This window comes from Pseudophryne corroboree, chromosome 1 (assembly GCF_028390025.1).
Source record: "Pseudophryne corroboree isolate aPseCor3 chromosome 1, aPseCor3.hap2, whole genome shotgun sequence".
NCBI classification, from domain to species: domain Eukaryota; kingdom Metazoa; phylum Chordata; class Amphibia; order Anura; family Myobatrachidae; genus Pseudophryne; species Pseudophryne corroboree.
In genome coordinates this window covers 1,132,276,497-1,132,294,765 of record NC_086444.1, presented here as the reverse complement: position 1 = coordinate 1,132,294,765, position 18,269 = coordinate 1,132,276,497, and the positions used below count along the sequence as shown (strand labels likewise).

General features: G+C 49.5%; 1 protein-coding gene across 11 annotated transcripts in view; it reads left to right on the top strand.

Moving 5' to 3' along the window:
- The window catches only part of JAKMIP1 (janus kinase and microtubule interacting protein 1), a 342,118-nt gene that overhangs the window by 168,282 nt on the left and 155,567 nt on the right, over positions 1–18,269 (top strand). For all 11 annotated transcript variants that reach the window (XM_063923480.1, XM_063923560.1, XM_063923546.1 and 8 more), the window contains exon 5: positions 1,009–1,128. In XM_063923480.1, coding sequence (XP_063779550.1) covers positions 1,009–1,128 — 120 coding nt within the window. The remainder of the gene's footprint in view (positions 1–1,008; positions 1,129–18,269) is intronic.

The window sequence follows — 18,269 nt, the reverse complement described above, 5'->3', positions numbered from 1 at the left end:
TGTAAACCACCCATCAGGCTGTAAGATCTGTACTGTCTGTACCGTCTGTGGTCCCACAGAACCCCCATAGGTTACTTACCTTAAGCTGTTTTCTTGTTTTCCCCTCGGCACTGGTAGGATTCCTCTTGCAGCAGCAGCATTACAGTGACATTGCTGGGTGCAGACATGTAGTCAGGTGCTACTTACTGATGGAGAGCCGGGATCCAGGGGTTTAGAGGAGGTGCATCAGGGCTATGAGGAGCGGCTGTGGGGGCACCCTTTACAAGCCATAGTTACATCCCCCTCCTGTGAGCCTTCACATGATTTGATGTTACACGTGTCAGCTGAGGCACTATGTCGTACAGTCTGATAGTGGTGGCTGCACCTGATTAGACCCACAGCAGCAGCCAGCACAGTGTAATAGGAGGAGGTCACATACAGAGACATCCTTCAGTTATTTACTAGATGAATTCAGTGGCGCCCTCCAGGGGTAGGTGCCCTTAGGCAGCCGCCTAAAACTGCCTAATGGTAGAGCCTGGTAGAGCCGGTCCTGCTTAGATAAGCACTGCTGAACAAGTTACTGAGAAGATGCCAGCTACATTGTGTATAAAGGCGTGGGTAGTTTCTGAAGGTCTGTGAGAATATTTTAGATATACTGTAATGCTCTAAATTACAGCAAATCTCTTACTTGGAGATCCCGAAGTCCCAAGCTTCCAAATAATAGATGCCGTCTGCATATGCTTCATCTAGTGGACAGTGAGGGAGATGTATCAAAGCTTGGAGAGAGGTAAAGTGAAATGAGAGAACCAACCAATCAGCTCCCAACTGTTATTTTTCGGTCACCGCCTCTAAAGTGACAGGAGCTGATTGGTTGGTACTAGATCTCTTTCCCCATTTTCTTTCTCCAAGGTTTGATAGATCTTCCCCACTATACTGCAGGTGATCTGTTTTGATAATTTCCTGTAGCTGGTAGTTGCTTTATTTTCTAATTAGTAATTACTTTAATATGTTGCTTTGTCTTCTCTTTAGGACCAACATGTGGACGACCGAGACCTGAGAAGGTTCCAGTTAAAGATTGCTGAGCTGTATGCTGTAATCAGGAAGCTGGAGGACAGGAATACGCTGCTCTCAGATGAGAGGAGTGAGCTGGTACATAATAGGCAGTGGGAAAGACCTATAAGACGCATCATTTTTATCATACATGAGCTTTGTACTGTACGACGTACGATTACTCCTGTTGTGCAGTTGGCTGTTATTTAAATGTAGTTTCAAGTAGAGATGAGCGCCTGAAATTTTTCGGGTTTTGTGTTTTGGTTTTGGGTTCGGTTCCGCGGCCGTGTTTTGGGTTCGACCGCGTTTTGGCAAAACCTCACCGAATTTTTTTTGTCGGATTCGGGTGTGTTTTGGATTCGGGTGGTTTTTTCAAAAAACCCTAAAAAACATCTTAAAACATTGAATTTGGGGGTCATTTTGATCCCATAGTATTATTAACCTCAATAACCATAATTAACACTCATTTTCAGTCTATTCTGAACACCTTACACCTCACAATATTATTTTTAGTCCTAAAATTTGCACCGAGGTCGCTGGATGACTAAGCTCAGCGACCCTAGTGGCCGACACAAACACCTGGCCCATCTAGGAGTGGCACTGCAGTGTCACGCAGGATGTCCCTTCCAAAAAACCCTCCCCAAACAGCACATGACGCAAAGAAAAAAAGAGGCGCAATGAGGTAGCTGACTGTGTGAGAAAGATAAGCGACCCTAGTGGCCGACACAAACACCGGGCCCATCTAGGAGTGGCACTGCAGTGTCACGCAGGATGTCCCTTCCAAAAAACCCTCCCCAAACAGCACATGACGCAAAGAAAAAAAGAGGCGCAATGAGGTAGCTGTGTGAGTAAGATTAGCGACCCTAGTGGCCGACACAAACACCTGGCCCATCTAGGAGTGGCACTGCAGTGTCACGCAGGATGTCCCTTCCAAAAAACCCTCCCCAAACAGCACATGACGCAAAGAAAAAAAGAGGCGCAATGAGGTAGCTGACTGTGTGAGAAAGATAAGCGACCCTAGTGGCCGACACAATCACCGGGCCCATCTAGGAGTGGCACTGCAGTGTCACGCAGGATGTCCCTTCCAAAAAACCCTCCCCAAACAGCACATGACGCAAAGAAAAATAAAAGAAAAAAGAGGTGCAAGATGGAATTGTCCTTGGGCCCTTCCCACCCACCCTTATGTTGTATAAACAAAACAGGACATGCACACTTTAACCAACCCATCATTTCAGTGACAGGGTCTGCCACACGACTGTGACTGAAATGACGGGTTGGTTTGGACCCCCACCAAAAAAGAAGCAATTAATCTCTCCTTGCACAAACTGGCTCTACAGAGGCAAGATGTCCACCTCATCATCATCCTCCGATATATCACCGTGTACATCCCCCTCCTCACAGATTATCAATTCGTCCCCACTGGAATCCACCATCTCAGCTCCCTGTGTACTTTGTGGAGGCAATTGCTGCTGGTCAATGTCTCCGCGGAGGAATTGATTATAATTCATTTTAATGAACATCATCTTCTCCACATTTTCTGGATGTAACCTCGTACGCCGATTGCTGACAAGGTGAGCGGCGGCACTAAACACTCTTTCGGAGTACACACTTGTGGGAGGGCAACTTAGGTAGAATAAAGCCAGTTTGTGCAAGGGCCTCCAAATTGCCTCTTTTTCCTGCCAGTATAAGTACGGACTGTGTGACGTGCCTACTTGGATGCGGTCACTCATATAATCCTCCACCATTCTATCAATGGTGAGAGAATCATATGCAGTGACAGTAGACGACATGTCCGTAATGGTTGTCAGGTCCTTCAGTCCGGACCAGATGTCAGCATCAGCAGTCGCTCCAGACTGCCCTGCATCACCGCCAGCGGGTGGGCTCGGAATTCGGATTTGGGATTTCGAAGAATGCACAGTTCTTTGCTGTGCTGCTTTTGCCAGCTTGAGTCTTTTCATTTTTCTAGCGAGAGGCTGAGTGCTTCCATCCTCATGTGAAGCTGAACCACTAGCCATGAACATAGGCCAGGGCCTCAGCCGTTCCTTGCCACTCCGTGTGGTAAATGGCATATTGGCAAGTTTACGCTTCTCCTCCCACAATTTTATTTTAGGTTTTGGAGTCCTTTTTTTTCTGATATTTGGTGTTTTGGATTTGACATGCTCTGTACTATGACATTGGGCATCGGCCTTGGCAGACGACGTTGCTGGCATTTCATCGTCTCGGCCATGACTAGTGGCAGCAGCTTCAGCACGAGGTGGAAGTGGATCTTGATCTTTCCCTAATTTTGGAACCTCAACTTTTTTGTTCTCCATATTTTATAGGCAGAACTAAAAGGCACCTCAGGTAAACAATGGAGATGGATGGATTGGATACTAGTATACAATTATGGACGGACTGCCACGGTTAGGTGGTATAAAAAAACCACGGTTAGGTGGTATATAATACAATTATGGATGGACGGACTGCCTGCCGAGTTCCGACACAGAGGTAGCCACAGCCGTGAACTACCGCACTGTACACTGGTTGATAAAGAGATAGTAGTATACTCGTAACAACTAGTATGACACTATGACGACGGTATAAAGAATGAAAAAAAAACCACGGTTAGGTGGTATATATTATAATAATAATACAATTATGGATGGACGGACTGCCTGCCGACTGCCGACACAGAGGTAGCCACAGCCGTGAACTACCGCACTGTACACTGGTTGATAAAGAGATAGTAGTATACTCGTAACAACTAGTATGACACTATGACGACGGTATAAAGAATGAAAAAAAAACCACGGTTAGGTGGTATATATTATAATAATAATACAATTATGGATGGACGGACTGCCTGCCGACTGCCGACACAGAGGTAGCCACAGCCGTGAACTACCGCACTGTACACTGGTTGATAAAGAGATAGTAGTATACTCGTAACAACTAGTATGACACTATGACGACGGTATAAAGAAAGAAAAAAAAATACCACGGTTAGGTGGTATATATTGTAATACAATTATGGATGGACGGACTGCCTGCCGAGTTCCGACTGCCGACACAGAGGTAGCCACAGCCGTGAACTACCGCACTGTACTGTGTCTGCTGCTAATATAGACTGGTTGATAAAGAGATAGTATACAATACATACAACAATATACTACTATACTGGTGGTCAGGCACTGGTCACCACTAGTCACACTGGCAGTGGCACTCCTGCAGCAAAAGTGTGCACTGTTTAATTTTAAATTAATATAATATTATGTACTCCTGGGGGCTCCTGCTATAACAACCTGCAGTGCTCCCCAGTCTCCCCCACAATTATTATAAGCTTTGCCTTTTATACATTGATGTGCAGCACACTGGGCTGAGCTGAGTGCACACAGACTGAGTCACACTGTGTGACTGGCTGCTGCTGTGTATCGTTTTTTTTCAGGCAGAGAACGGATATAGCAGAGAACGGATATATTATATTAAAATAAATAAAAGTTAACTAACAACAACTGCACTGGTCACTGTGGTAAACTCTGTCTGACTCTGCACAATCTCTCTCTCTCTTCTAATCTAATTTCTAATGGAGAGGACGCCAGCCACGTCCTCTCCCTATCAATCTCAATGCACGTGTGAAAATGGCGGCGACGCGCGGCTCCTTATATAGAATCCGAGTCTCGCGAGAATCCGACAGCGTCATGATGACGTTCGGGCGCGCTCGGGTTAACCGAGCAAGGCGGGAGGATCCGAGTCTGCTCGGACCCGTGAAAAAAACATGAAGTTCGTGCGGGTTCGGTTTCAGAGAAACCGAACCCGCTCATCTCTAGTTTCAAGGGCATATCTCCTATATAATAGCCCTGTGATTCTGTGCCTGGGTTTCTAACGCTGGGCGTGGCTAGAAGCTCTCATTGGGTTAGTGGCAGGTCTATCACACCCAGTCCACAGCTGATTGGGCGAGAAACGCCCTCCCACGCAGGTTACATCCAATGGGAGGCTCTGCCCTTTGCCTGCTGTGTTTTCACAGAGCAGGATTAGCAATGGGACTGATGGTGATGGAGCTGGAGCTGCAGCTCCAGCCCCACAGCCCAAAATAGTCCCACTGCATCTGCAGCATCATACCCTCCAACAATTTACACATAAACATTGATACACATTCGAAAAGGGGGCGTGGCCACGGGTACAGTGACGTGACCACGCCCCTTTTCCTATACTTTCAATGGAAGCCTGGAGAGTCAAAAAATGGCACAGACCATAAAAAAAAGGGACTGTATCTGCCAAAAAGGTGAAGCTGGAGGGTATGCCACTGCATCTGCAGCAAGTCTCTGCACTGTAGATAGAGGGGAAACATCCTTTTACTGCAGCGTCCTATGGGGGGTCATTCCGAATTGATCGCTAGCTGCATTCGTTCCCTGTGCAGCGATCAGTCAAAAACTCGGCACTTATGCACGTGCGACGTACTATTACAACGAACGATGTAGTTTTACACAGGGTCTAGCGATGCTTTTCAGTCACACAGGCAGCCGCAAAGTGATTGACAGGAAGAGGGCGTTTCTGGGTGTCAAATGACCGTTTTCAGGGAGTGTTCGGTAATACTTAGGCATGGCTGACCGAACGCAGGGCGTGTTCATGACGTCAAATCAGGAACTGAATGGTCTGAAGTGATCGTAAGTGCCGAGTAGGTCTGAAGCTACTTTGAAACTGCACAAAAATGTTTTGTACCCGCCCTCCAATCCCTTCGTTCGCAATTCTGCTAAGCTAAAATACACTCCCAGTGGGCGGCGGCATAGCGTTTGCACAGCTGCTAAAAACTGCTAGCAAGCAATCGACTCGGAATGACCACCAATGTCTTGCTGCCAGTCCACCTGCCCCCTCTGACATCAACTATCCCCACTCCCTAGCCGCGCCACAGCTGGATCAAATGCTGCCGCGGCCACCGGCATAGATTTGTATGAAAGCGGCGAGGGGGAAGGCTTTCATAGCCCTCCCTGCACCGCATACTCTCTGAGCCCCGGAGCCTGCTCTGCGTGTGATGTCACAGAAGTGCCTCCCCGCCACAGCCGCGCCCAGATCCCCAGAGGTCCTGACTCCGCAACACAGCACCTGGCCTGCCAGCCTGGAAGCCCCGAGATGGTTAATGTAACGGATAGAGTGGGTGATATCACAGAGGGTAATGTATGGACGCTGAAACAATGTAAAAGGTGAGAGTGCAGTGCAGTGGGTGTGCAGTCAGGGCCGGTGCTAGGGTGTTCGGCGCCCCCCTGCATACTATAAATTTGCACCCTTGCATACTTTACAAACGCACAGCGCACATAATGACCCCTGTAGTACTTACACACGTAACACCCCCTGTAGCAGTGACTCTTACACACGTAACGCACCCTGTACCAGTGACGCTTACACACATTATGCAGCAGTCACACATACACACACACAACAGACACATATATATACAAACAAACACACATACACACATACTGTACATACATTACACACATACACAGTCACACATATATACAGTATACACAGACACTGTATATACACAGACACTCACTCTCTTTCCAGACACTTATCTAATGAAGTATGGCTGGCCGAAGCTGTAGCAGCTCATCTTCCTGCTGCAGCATGGTCCTGTGTAGCTCCGCCCCTTACTCCCATCTAGCTCCTCCCACTTTGGCTCCCTCCCGCCCACTGAATGTCACACAGGGGAGTGAAGGGGGGAGAGGAGGCTTTGTGCTGCCGGCGCCGAGGGGTAGAAAAGGTTTTGTGCTTCTGGCGCCGCTGCATGTGTGACAGCAGCCGGCAGCAGCAGCTCAGTACAGGGATGCAGAGCAGGGAGAACGCCTCTCCTTCCTGGTGCCTTCCTGCACTGCATCCCTTTGCTGAGCGGCTAGCGCCGGCCCTGTGTGCAGTGTCACTGACACTGCACAGCACTCTCACCTTTTACATTGATTCAGCCAGTCACTCAGTTCTGCCAGCCAGTCACTATTGTTAGCACCAGTGTCCCAACACGCTGCATTACAGGGAAGTAGACGCACTACATAAACTACAACTCCCAGCAGCCCTTAGCGCCGAAGCATTCTGCCCCTTAGTGCTGCTGGGAGCTGTAGTTTATTGCGTACATCTTCTTCTCTGTAATGCGGTGCGTTGGGACACCAGCGCGAACAATAGGACTGCCTGCTGTGCGAGTCTCCAGGAGAGCCACTGCCAAAGGGAGGACAGCAGCTTAGCTGCTCACAGGAGGAGAAGCAGGAGAAGCATTACCCGCCCCTCCCCCACTCACAGTACCTCCGGGCCCCATCCGTGGCTCCCCCACACACCCCCTCCAGCACCCCCCATAGCTCCGGACCCCCTCCACCACCTGCAGCGACCCCGCACCAGTACCTCCCGCCGCACCACTGCATCCGCCCCCTCCCTCACCCGGGGCAACCCCTGCAACTGCTCCTCCCCCACCCGCAGCGGCTCCGGACCACCACCCGCAGCACCCATGCACCCTCCCCAACCTGCGGCACCACTCCCGTGGCACCCCAGGATCCCATTCACCTCTTCCCATGCGCCCCCTACCCCCCCCAACCAAAGCACCTACTAGGTGATTCACCAGGCCCTGCGTGCGCTGTTCACGCCATTGCAAGGGCCTTCCACCCCTTAACCATTTCACTCCCTTTGTCCGTGCAATATTTAACCACTCACACAATTATGATTGGATGTAATACTCCATATAATACAAATATTGCACGCCACAAGGGTATGCAAGGGTTAAGGGGGCGTAGCCCCTTACGACGGTGTGAAGAGCGCCCGTAGGGCGCGATGAATCACCTAGTTTAATAATATTGTGCAAATAACAATGACGTGCGGGTATTGGATTGGTTGTTCTTCATGCCATGATATTAAAAAATCTCTTTATAACACACTGGACCAGGCAGCCGAAACCCACACTTGGAGAGACTACATTTAGAATGCGTTGGGTACGAGTTACCGACAGCCGGGGTCCCATCTGCCGGCATACAGACGCCGGGATGTCGACCGGCCGGCGCTGGGGGGGGGGGGGGGGGGCGGGCGAGTGCAACGAAGCCTCTTGCGGGCTTGGTGGCTCTCTGCGCTTGCCACAGGTCCTATTCCCACTCTATGGGTGGACACGCATGAGTGGGTATAGCTGTGGGACCCTTGCCGGCATTGTGGCAGTCGGGATCCCGGCGTCGGTATGCTGACCGCTGGGATCCCGACCACGGGGATGGTAACCGCATTCCCTTAGGATAGTGTAGATATATTTGTGCTCTGGGTTGGGAGATTACTTGGATCTGAAAGTGCAGATGGCAGCAATGAAGCCAGTGTGACGCACTGAAGATGAGGCATGACGTAGGAGGCACTGAGCAGGAACGGGGAGGGCGGAGACAGATTATGAGCAGACGGAGAATGCACAGGAGGAGTGACCATGCTCCATGGAGAGATGAATAACCAGGATGGGAGCATGGTCCATGCAGGCAGAGCCTTATATAAGCTTTATGTGAAGTGTAGGGAAGATAATCTTGTCTAGAAATACAAGTAGATGCTGATTTGCATGCACAGAACTGGAACATTGCAGCTGTCCATACATTTTGAATGAGAACAGATACTCAGAATTGCATTAAACACAGGAGAGGGAAGTGCCACAGGTCAAGCAAGAGCAAATACTGGGCCTGATTCGGAGTTGGAAGCAAAGCAAAAATAAAGCAAGTAACTGTGCAACTGGCAAAACCATGATGCACTGTAGGTGGGGCAGATGTAACATGTGCAGAGAGAGCTAGATTTGTGTGGTGTGTGTTCAAACTGATATCTAAATTGTTTGGGCTACATGAAAAAGCAGCTAGTATTTACCCTGCATAGAAACAATATAAATGTATTTCCTCCTCTTACATTACAACATGGTTTGATCGGGATGCAGTTGATATGCCGGAGGTCGGGATCCCGTTGGTCAGGATACAGACGCCGGAATCCCGACCACTGACAATGCCGCCACCCTGGAATGCCGGCTGACATGGGCTATTCCCACTTGTGGGTGTCCACGACACCCATAGAGTGGGAGTAGAACCTGTGGCAAGTGCAGCGACTTCACAAGGGGCTCCGTTGCCCTCGCCTCCACCTGCCGGCATTCTGGCGGCTGGGATCCCGGGGTCGGTATGCTGACCTCCGGATTCAAGAACGCCGGCTTACCAGTACCTACCCGTTTGTTCCAGATGCAAAGTTACTTATTTTATCTGCCTTGCTTCCATATCGGACTCGGGCGCACTGAGCATTGCATCAAGCACAGGAGAGGGAAGTGCCACAGGTCGTATAAGAGCAAATTCTGAGCATTGCACAGGATTGGGAAGTGTCACAGGCAGAGTAAGAGGAAATACTGAGAATTGCATCAAGCACATACAGAAATGTCCTCCTATATCTGTGCTGCAGTCACACTAAGCTGCCGTCTGGGAACGCCCGTTAATGTGAGAATCTCTAGCGTCAGGTGTCTGTGTTGCTTATTTCTCTGACGTCCTAAGTGGATGCTGGGACTCCTTTTAAGGACCATGGGGATTAGCGGCTCTGCAGGAGACTGGGCACAAATAAAGAAAGCTTTAGGACTACCTGGTGTGCACTGGCTCCTCCCACTAAGACCCTCCTCCAGACCTCAGTTAGATTCTTGTGCCCGGCTGAGCTGGATGCACACTAGGGGCTCTCCTGAGCTCCTAGAAAGAAAGTATATTTTAGGTTTTTTATTTTACAGTGAGATCTGCTGGCAACAGACTCACTGCAGCGAGGGACTAAGGGGAGAAGAAGCGAACCTACCTAACTGGTGGTAGCTTGGGCTTCTTAGGCTACTGGACACCATTAGCTCCGGAGGGATCGACCGCATGGAACCGGCCATTGATGTTCGGTCCCGGAGCCGCGCCGCCGGCCCCCTTACAGAGCCAGAAGCAAGAAGTGTTCCGGAAAATCGGCGGCAGAAGACTTCAGTCTTCACCAAGGTAGCGCACAGCACTGCAGCTGTGCGCCATTGCTCCTCATGCACACCTCACACTCCGGTCACTGATGGGTGCAGGGCGCTGGGGGGAGGGGCGCCCTGAGCAGCAATATAAACACCTTGCCTGGCAAAATCATCACAATATATAGCCCCAGAGGCTATATATGTGATAAATACCCCTGCCAGAATCCATAAAAAAGAGGGAGAAAAGTCAGCGAAAAAGGGGCGGAGCTATCTCCCTCAGCACACTGGCGCCATTTTCTCTTCACAGTGCAGCTGGAAGACAGCTCCCCAGGCTCTCCCCTGTAGTTTTCAGGCTCAAAGGGTTAAAAAGAGAGGGGGGCACTAAATTTAGGCGCAATATTGTTTATACAAGCAGCTATTGGGGGAAAAATCACTCAGTTATAGTGTTAATCCCTGCATTATATAGCGCTCTGGTGTGTGCTGGCATACTCTCTCTCTGTCTCCCCAAAGGACTTTGTGGGGTCCTGTCCTCAGTCAGAGCATTCCCTGTGTGTGTGCTGTGTGTCGGTACGGCTGTGTCGACATGTGGGATGAGGAAGGTTACGTGGAGGTGGAGCAGAGGCCGATAAATGGGATGTCGCCCCCGTGGGGCCGACACCAGAGTGGATGGATAGGTGGAAGGTATTAACCGACAATGTCAACTCCTTACATAGAAGGCTGGATGACGTAAAACAGCTGTGGGACAGCCGGCTTCTCAGCCCGCGCCTGCCCAGGAGTCTCAAAGGCCATCAGGGGCTCAAAAAAGCGCACGTTACCTCAGATGGCAGACACAGATGTCGACACGGAGTCTGACTCCAGTGTCGACGAGGTTGAGACATATACACAATCCACTAGGAACATCCGTTACATGATCTCGGCAATGAAAAATGTGTTACACATTTCTGACATGAACCCAAGTACCACATAAAAGGGGATTTATTTTTGGGGAGAAAAAGCAGCCAGTGTTTTGTTCCCCCATCAGATGAATGAATGAAGTGTGTAAAGTAGCGTGGGTTCCCCCGATAAGAAACTGGTAATTTCTAAAAAGTTACTGATGGCGTACCCTTTCCCGCCAGAGGATAGGTCACGTTGGGAGATATCCCTTAGGGTGGATAATGCGCTCACACGGTTGTCAAAAAAGGTGGCACGCCGTCTTAGGATACGGCCACCTTGAAGGAGCCTGCTGATAAAAAGCAGGAGGCTATCCTGAAGTCTGTATATACACACTCAGGTTATATACTGAGACCTGCAATTGCCTCAGCATAAATAGTGCTGCTGCAGCGTGGTCTGATACCCAGTCAGATAATATTAATACTCTAAGACAGGGATAATAGTTTGCTAACATAGAGCATATTAAAGACGTCGTCTTAGATATAAAGGATGCACAGAGGGATATTTGCCGGCTGGCATCCAGAATTAATGCAATGTCCATTCTGCCAGGAGGGTATTAGAAACCCGGCAGTGGACAGGTGATGCTGCCTATAAAAGGCACATGGAGATTCTGCCTTATAAGGGTGAGGAATTGTTTGGGGATGGTCTCTGGGACCTCGTATCCACAGCAACAGCTGGGAAGAAAAAAATTTACTGTATTTTCAGGTACAGTCCTTTCGGCTTCAGAAAAGCAAGCGGGTCAAAGGCGCTTCCTTTCTGCACAGAGACAAGGGAAGAAGGAAAAAGCTGCACCAGCAGCCAGTTCCCAGGATCAAAAATCTTCCCCCGCTTCCTCTGAGTCCACCGCATGACGTTGGGGCTCCACAGGTGGAGACAGGTGCGGTAGGGGCGCGTCTCGGGAACTTCAGGGACCAGTGGGCTTGCCCACAGGTGGATCCCTAGGTTCTGCAAATAGTATCACAGGGATATAGGCTGGAGTTCGAGGCGACTCCCCCTCGCCGTTACCTCACATCAGCCTTGCCTGCTGCCCTCGGAGAAAGGTAGTACTGGCGGCAATTCACAAGCTGTACTTCCAGCAGGTGAAATCAAGGTACCCCTCCTTCAACAAGGCCGGGGTTACTATTCCAAAATGTTGTGGTACCGAAACCAGACGGTTCGGTGAGACCCATTCTAAAATTAAAAGCCTTGATCACTTATATACGAAGGTTCAAGTTCAAAATGGAATCGCTCAGGGCGATTATTGCAAGCCTGGAGAATTTCATGGTATCACTGGACATCAAGGATGCTTACCTGCATGTCCCGATTTACCCTCTTCACCAGGAGTACCTCAAAATTGTGGTACAGGATTGTCATTACCAATTCCAGACGTTGCCGTTGGTCTGTCCCCGGCACCGAGGTATTTACCAAGGTAATGGCCGAAATAATTATCCCGTACTTGGACGATCTCCTTATAAAGGCGAGGTCCAGGGAGCAGTTGTTCGTCGGAGTAGCACTATCTCGGGAAGTGCTACAACAGCACGGCTGGATTCTGAATATTCCAAAGTCGCAGCTGGTTCCTACGACGCGTCTACTGTTCCTGGGTATGGTTCTGGACACAGAACAGGATAAAAAGGGTTTCTCCTGGAGGAGAAGTCCAAGGAGTTGTCGTCTCTAGACAGAGACCTCCTAATACGTATACAGGTGTCGGTGCATCAATGCACGCGAGCCCTGGGAAGGATGGTAGCTTCTTACGAAGAAATTCCATTCGCCAGGTCCCATGCAAGGATTTTCCAGTGGGATCTGTTGGACAAGTGGTCCGGGTCGCATCTTCAGATGCATCGGCGGATAACCCTGTCTCCAAGGGCCAGGGTGTCGCTGTTGTGGTGGCTGCAGAGTGCTCATCTTCTAGGGGGCTGCAGATTCGGCATACAGGACTGGGTCCTGGTGACCACGGATGCCAGCCTTCGAGGCTGGGGGGCAGTCACACAGGGAAGAAACTTCCAAGGCTATGGAAAAGTAAGGAGACTTCCCTACACATAAATATTCTGGAACTAAGGGCCATTTACAATGCCCTAAGTCAGGCTAGAACCCCTGTTTCAACACCGGCCGGTGCTGATCCAGTCAGACAACATCACGGCGGTCGCTCATGTAAACCGACAGAGCGGCACAAGAAGCAGGATGGCGATGGCAGAAGCCACAAGGATTCTCCGATGGGCGGAAAATCATGTGTTAGCACTGTCAGCAGTGTTCATTCCCGGAGTGGACAACTGAGAAGCAGACTTTCTCAGAAGACACGACCTCCACCCGGGAGAGTGGGGACTTCATCCAGAAGTTTTCCAAATGATTGTACACCGTTGGGAAAGGCCACAGGTGGACATGATGGCGTCCCGCCTCAACAAAAAGCTACAAAGATATTGCGCTAGGTCAAGGGACCCTCAGGCGATAGCTGTGGACGCTCTTGTAACACCGTGGGTGTACCAGTCGGTGTATGTGTTCCCTTCTCTGCCTCTCTTACCCAGGGTAATGAGAATAATAAGAAGGAGAGGAGTAAGAACTATACTCATTGTTCCGGGTTGGCCAAGAAGAGCTTGGTAACCAGAACTCCAAGAAATGATCTCAGAGGACCCATGGCCTCTGCCGCTCAGACAGGACCTGCTGCAGCAGGGGGCCTGTCTGTTCCAAGACGTTCCGCGGCTGCGTTTGACGGCATGGCGGTTGAACGCCGGATCCTGAAGGAAAAGGGCATTCCGGAGTAAGTTATCCCTACGCTATTTAAAGCTAGGAAAGAAGTGAACGCAAACCATTATCACCGCATATGGTGGAAATATGTTGCGTGCTGTGAGGCCAGGAAGGCCCCAAAGGAGAAATTTCAGCTAGGTCGATTTCTGCACTTCCTACAGTCAGAGGTGACTATGGGCATAAAATTGGGTTCCATGAAGGTCCAGATTTAGGCTCTATCGATTTTCTTCCAAAATAGAACTGGCTTCACTGCCTGAAGTTCGGACATTTGTTAAGGGAGTGCTGCATAGTCAGTCCCCGTTTGTGCCTCAAGTGGCACCGTGGGATCTCAACGTGGTGTTGGATTTCCTGAAGTCGCATTAGGTTGAGCCACTTAAATCCGTGGAGCTACAATACCTCACGTGGAAAGTGGTCATGCTGTGGTCCGTGGCGTCGGCCAGGCGTGTATCAGAATTGGCGGCTTTGTCATACAAAAGCCCTTATCTGTATTTTATATGGATAAGGCGGAATTGAGGACTCGTTCCCAATTCCTTCCTAAGGTGGTATCAGTTTTTCATGTGAACCAACCTATTGTGGTGCCTGCGGCTACTTGGGACTTGGAGGATTCCAAGTTACTGGACGTAGTCAGGGCCCTGAAAAGTATGTTTCCAGGACGGCTGGAGTCCGGAAAACTGACTCGCTATTTATCCTGTATGCACCCAACAAGCTGGGTGCTTCTGCTTCTAAGCAGACTATTGCTCGCTGGATCTGTAGCACGATTCAGCTTGCACATGCTGCGGCTGGACTGCCGCACCCTAAATCTGTAAAAGCCCATTCCACGAGGAAAGTGGGCTCTTCTTGGGCGGCTGCCCGAGGGGTCTCGGCTTTACAACTTTGCTGAGCTGTTACTTGGTCGGGTTCAAACATTTTTGCAACAGTCTACAAGTTTGATACCCTGGCTGAGGAGGACCTAGAGTTTGCTCATTCGGTGCTGCAGAGTCATCCGCACTCTCCCGCCCGTTTGGGAGCTTTGGTATAATCCCCATGGTCCTTTCGGAGTCCCCAGCATCCACTAGGACGTCAGAGAAAATAAGATTTTACTCACCGGTAAATCTATTTCTCGTAGTCCGTAGTGGATGCTGGGCGCCCATCCCAAGTGCGGATTGTCTGCAATACTTGTATATAGTTATTGCCTAACTAAAGGGTTATTGTTGAGCCATCTGTTGAGAGGCTCGGTTATATTTCATACTGTTAACTGGGTATAGTATCACGAGTTATACGGTGTGATTGGTGTGGCTGGTATGAGTCTTACCCGGGATTCAAAATCCTTCCTATTTGTGTCAGCTCTTCCGGGCACAGTATCCTAACTGAGGTCTGGAGGAGGGTCATAGTGGGAGGAGCCAGTGCACACCAGGTAGTCCTAAAGCTTTCTTTAGTTGTGCCCAGTCTCCTGCAGGGCCGCTAATCCCCATGGTCCTTACGGAGTCCCAGCATCCACTACGGACTACGAGAAATAGATTTACCGGTGAGTAAAATCTTATTTTTTTTAATGAAAATGCTACTTAGTCGCAACACAATGTGACTAGGATGCTTGAGGAGACTGCTGATTAATGTGATATATGATCCTTTCTCTAACGTCCTTGAGGATGCTGGGACTCCGTAAGGACCATGGAATAGACGGGCTCCGCAGGAGATAGGGCACTTTACGAAAGCTTTGGATTCTGGGTGTGCACTGGCTCCTCCCTCTATGCCCCTTCTCCAGACCTCAGTTTTACACTGTGCCCAGAGCGAGATGGGTGCACTGCAGGGAGCTCCAAGTTCTCTGCCTAGAAAGCATTTTTGTTTGGATTTTTTCTACATTTTTACAGGGAGCACTGCTGGCAACAGGCTCCCTGCATCGAGGGACTGAGGAGAGAGGAGCAGACCTTCTTGTCTAAGATAGGCTCTGCTTCCTCGGCTACTGGACACCATTAGCTCCAGAGGAAGTGAACACAGGTTCTTACTGGGCGTCCACCCCCAGAGCCGCGCCGCCGTTCTCCTCACAGAGCCAGAAAAAACGAAATCGGAAGACGTCTCAGGCGGCAGAAGCCTTCAGAGCTTCACTGAGGTAACGCACAGCACCGCAGCTGTGCGTCATTGCTCACATACACCTCACATACTCCGGTCACTGTAAGGGTGCAGGGCGCAGGGGGGGGAAGGGCTCCCTGGGCAGCAATATAACACCTCTCTTATGGCAAAAAGTATATATACATGTACAGGTGGGCACTGTACATGTATATAAAAGAGCCCCCGCCATATTTTAGTAAGTTTGTGTGGGACAGAAGCCCGCCGCCGAGGGGACGGGGCTTCTCTCTCAGCACTCACCAGCGCCATTTTCTCTCCACAGCACCGCTGAGAGGAAGCTCCCCGGACTCTCCCCTGCTTGACACACGGTAAAGAGTGTTTTAAAGTAGAGGGGGGGGGGGGGGGGGGGGGGGGGGCACATATTTGGCAATTATACATTACAGCAGCGCTACTGGGTAAACATTCTGTGTTTTTTTTCCCTGGGTTATATAGCGCTGGGGTGTGTGCTGGCATTCTCTCTCTCTGTCTTTTCAAAGGGCCTGGGGGGGAACCTGTCTTCAGATAAGAGATTCCCCTGTGTGTGTGGAGTGTGTCGGTACGTGTCTGTCGACATGTCTGCGGTAAAAGGCTCTCCTAAGGAAGAGATGGAGCAAATCTGTGTGGGTGCGTGGTGTCTCCGTCGACAACGCCGACACCTGATTGGATATGTGAAATTAAGTGCTAAGATAAACTTATTACAAAAGATTAGAGGACAGGGAATCTACCCATGTCTGCCCCTATGTCACAGAGACCTTCAGAGTCTCACAACGCTCACTATCCAAAATAATAGACATCGACACGGAGTCTGACTCCAGTGTCGACTACGTTAATGCAAAGTACAGCCAAGACTGGCAGAAAAGTATAAAATATATGATTATTGTAATAAAAGATGTATTGCATATCACTGATGACTCATCTGTCCCTGACACGAGGGTACACATGTTTAAGGGGAAGAAAGCTGAGGTAAATTTCCCTCCTCTCATGAAGAAAAAGAGCGTGAATCTCCAGACAAGAAGCTGCAGCTTCCCACAAAGAATTCTCAGGGAGTATCCTTTCCCTAATGGGGCCAGGATACGATGGGAATCTTCCCCTAGGGTGGACAAAGCTTTGTCACATTTACCCAAAAGGTAGCGCTGACTTAACAGCTATCCTCAGGGATCCTGCAGATAGCATGCAGTAAAAGTACTTTGAAGTCCATTTACACACATTCTGGTACACTACTCAGACCGGCGATTGTGTCGGCATGGGTTTATAGCGCTGTAGCAGCATAGTCCGATACCTTATCAGCGGAGGTTGAAACCCTAGATAAGGATGACATATTATTGTCCCTAGTGTGTGTGTGTGTGTGTGTGTGTGTGTGTGTGTATATATATATATATGTAAAAGATGTTGGCTTATATATATATAATGTGTACGACATGCCCAAAGAGAGTTTGTCTACTGGGTTCTAGAGTCAACGCTATGTCGATTTCTGCTAGACTTGTCCTGTGGAACATGCAATGGACATGTGATGCCGACTAAAAGAGGCATATGGAGGGTGTACCTCACAAGGCTGAGGAATTGTGTGGAGAAGGGCTCTCGGACCTGGTCTCCACAGCTATAGCTGGTAATTCTGATCTTTTGCCTTATATTCCCTCACAGACTAAGAAAGCACAACATTATCAAATGCAGTCCTTTCGGTCGCAGAATAACAAAAAAGTATGAGGAGTGTCCTTTCTTACCAGAGGTAGGGCACGGGGCACAGCTAGTTCCCAGGAACAGAAGTCCTCCCCGGCCTCTACTACATCCACCGCAGGATGCGGGAGCTCCGCTAAGGGAGTCCGTCCCAGGGGGAGCACGTCTTCGACTCTTCAGCCACATCTGAGTTCACTCACATATGGATCCCGGGGCAATAAAAATTGTTCTCAGGGTTACAAAGGAGTTCGAAAGGTGCCTCCTCGCCGGTTTTTCCTTATCAGACCTACCGGCTTCTCCCCCAGAAGGGGAGTTATATTAAGTACAATTCACACATTGTATCTCCCAACAGGTGGTGCTCAAGGTTCTCCTCCTGCAACAAGGAAGGGGCTATTACTCAACCTTGGTTGTAGTTCCGAATACGTACGGTTCGGCCAGACCTATTTAAAATTAAAATCTCTGAACCTATACTAGAAAAGGTTCAAAATTAAAGTGGAATCGCTCAGAGCGATCATGACCAGCCTGGAAAGGGGGGAATTGATGGTGTATCTAGACATAAAGGCTGCATACCTTCATGTTCCCATTTATCCACCCCATCAGGCGTACCTGACAATTGCGCTACAGTATTGTCATTACCAATTTCAGGGTAATTGGCAGAAATGATGGTGCTCCTACGCAAGCAAGGAGTCACAGTTATCCCATACTTGGACGATCTCCTATGAGGCGAGATCAAAAGAGCAGTTGTTGAACAGCGTGTCACTTTCGCTGAAGGTGTCACAGCAACACTGCTAGTTTCTCAATATCCGGAAGTCACAGTTGGTTCCTATGACTAGTCTGCCCTTCTTGGGTATGATTCTGGATACGGACCAGAAAGGGGTTTACCTTCAGATAGAGAAGGCCCAGGAACTCATGACTCTGG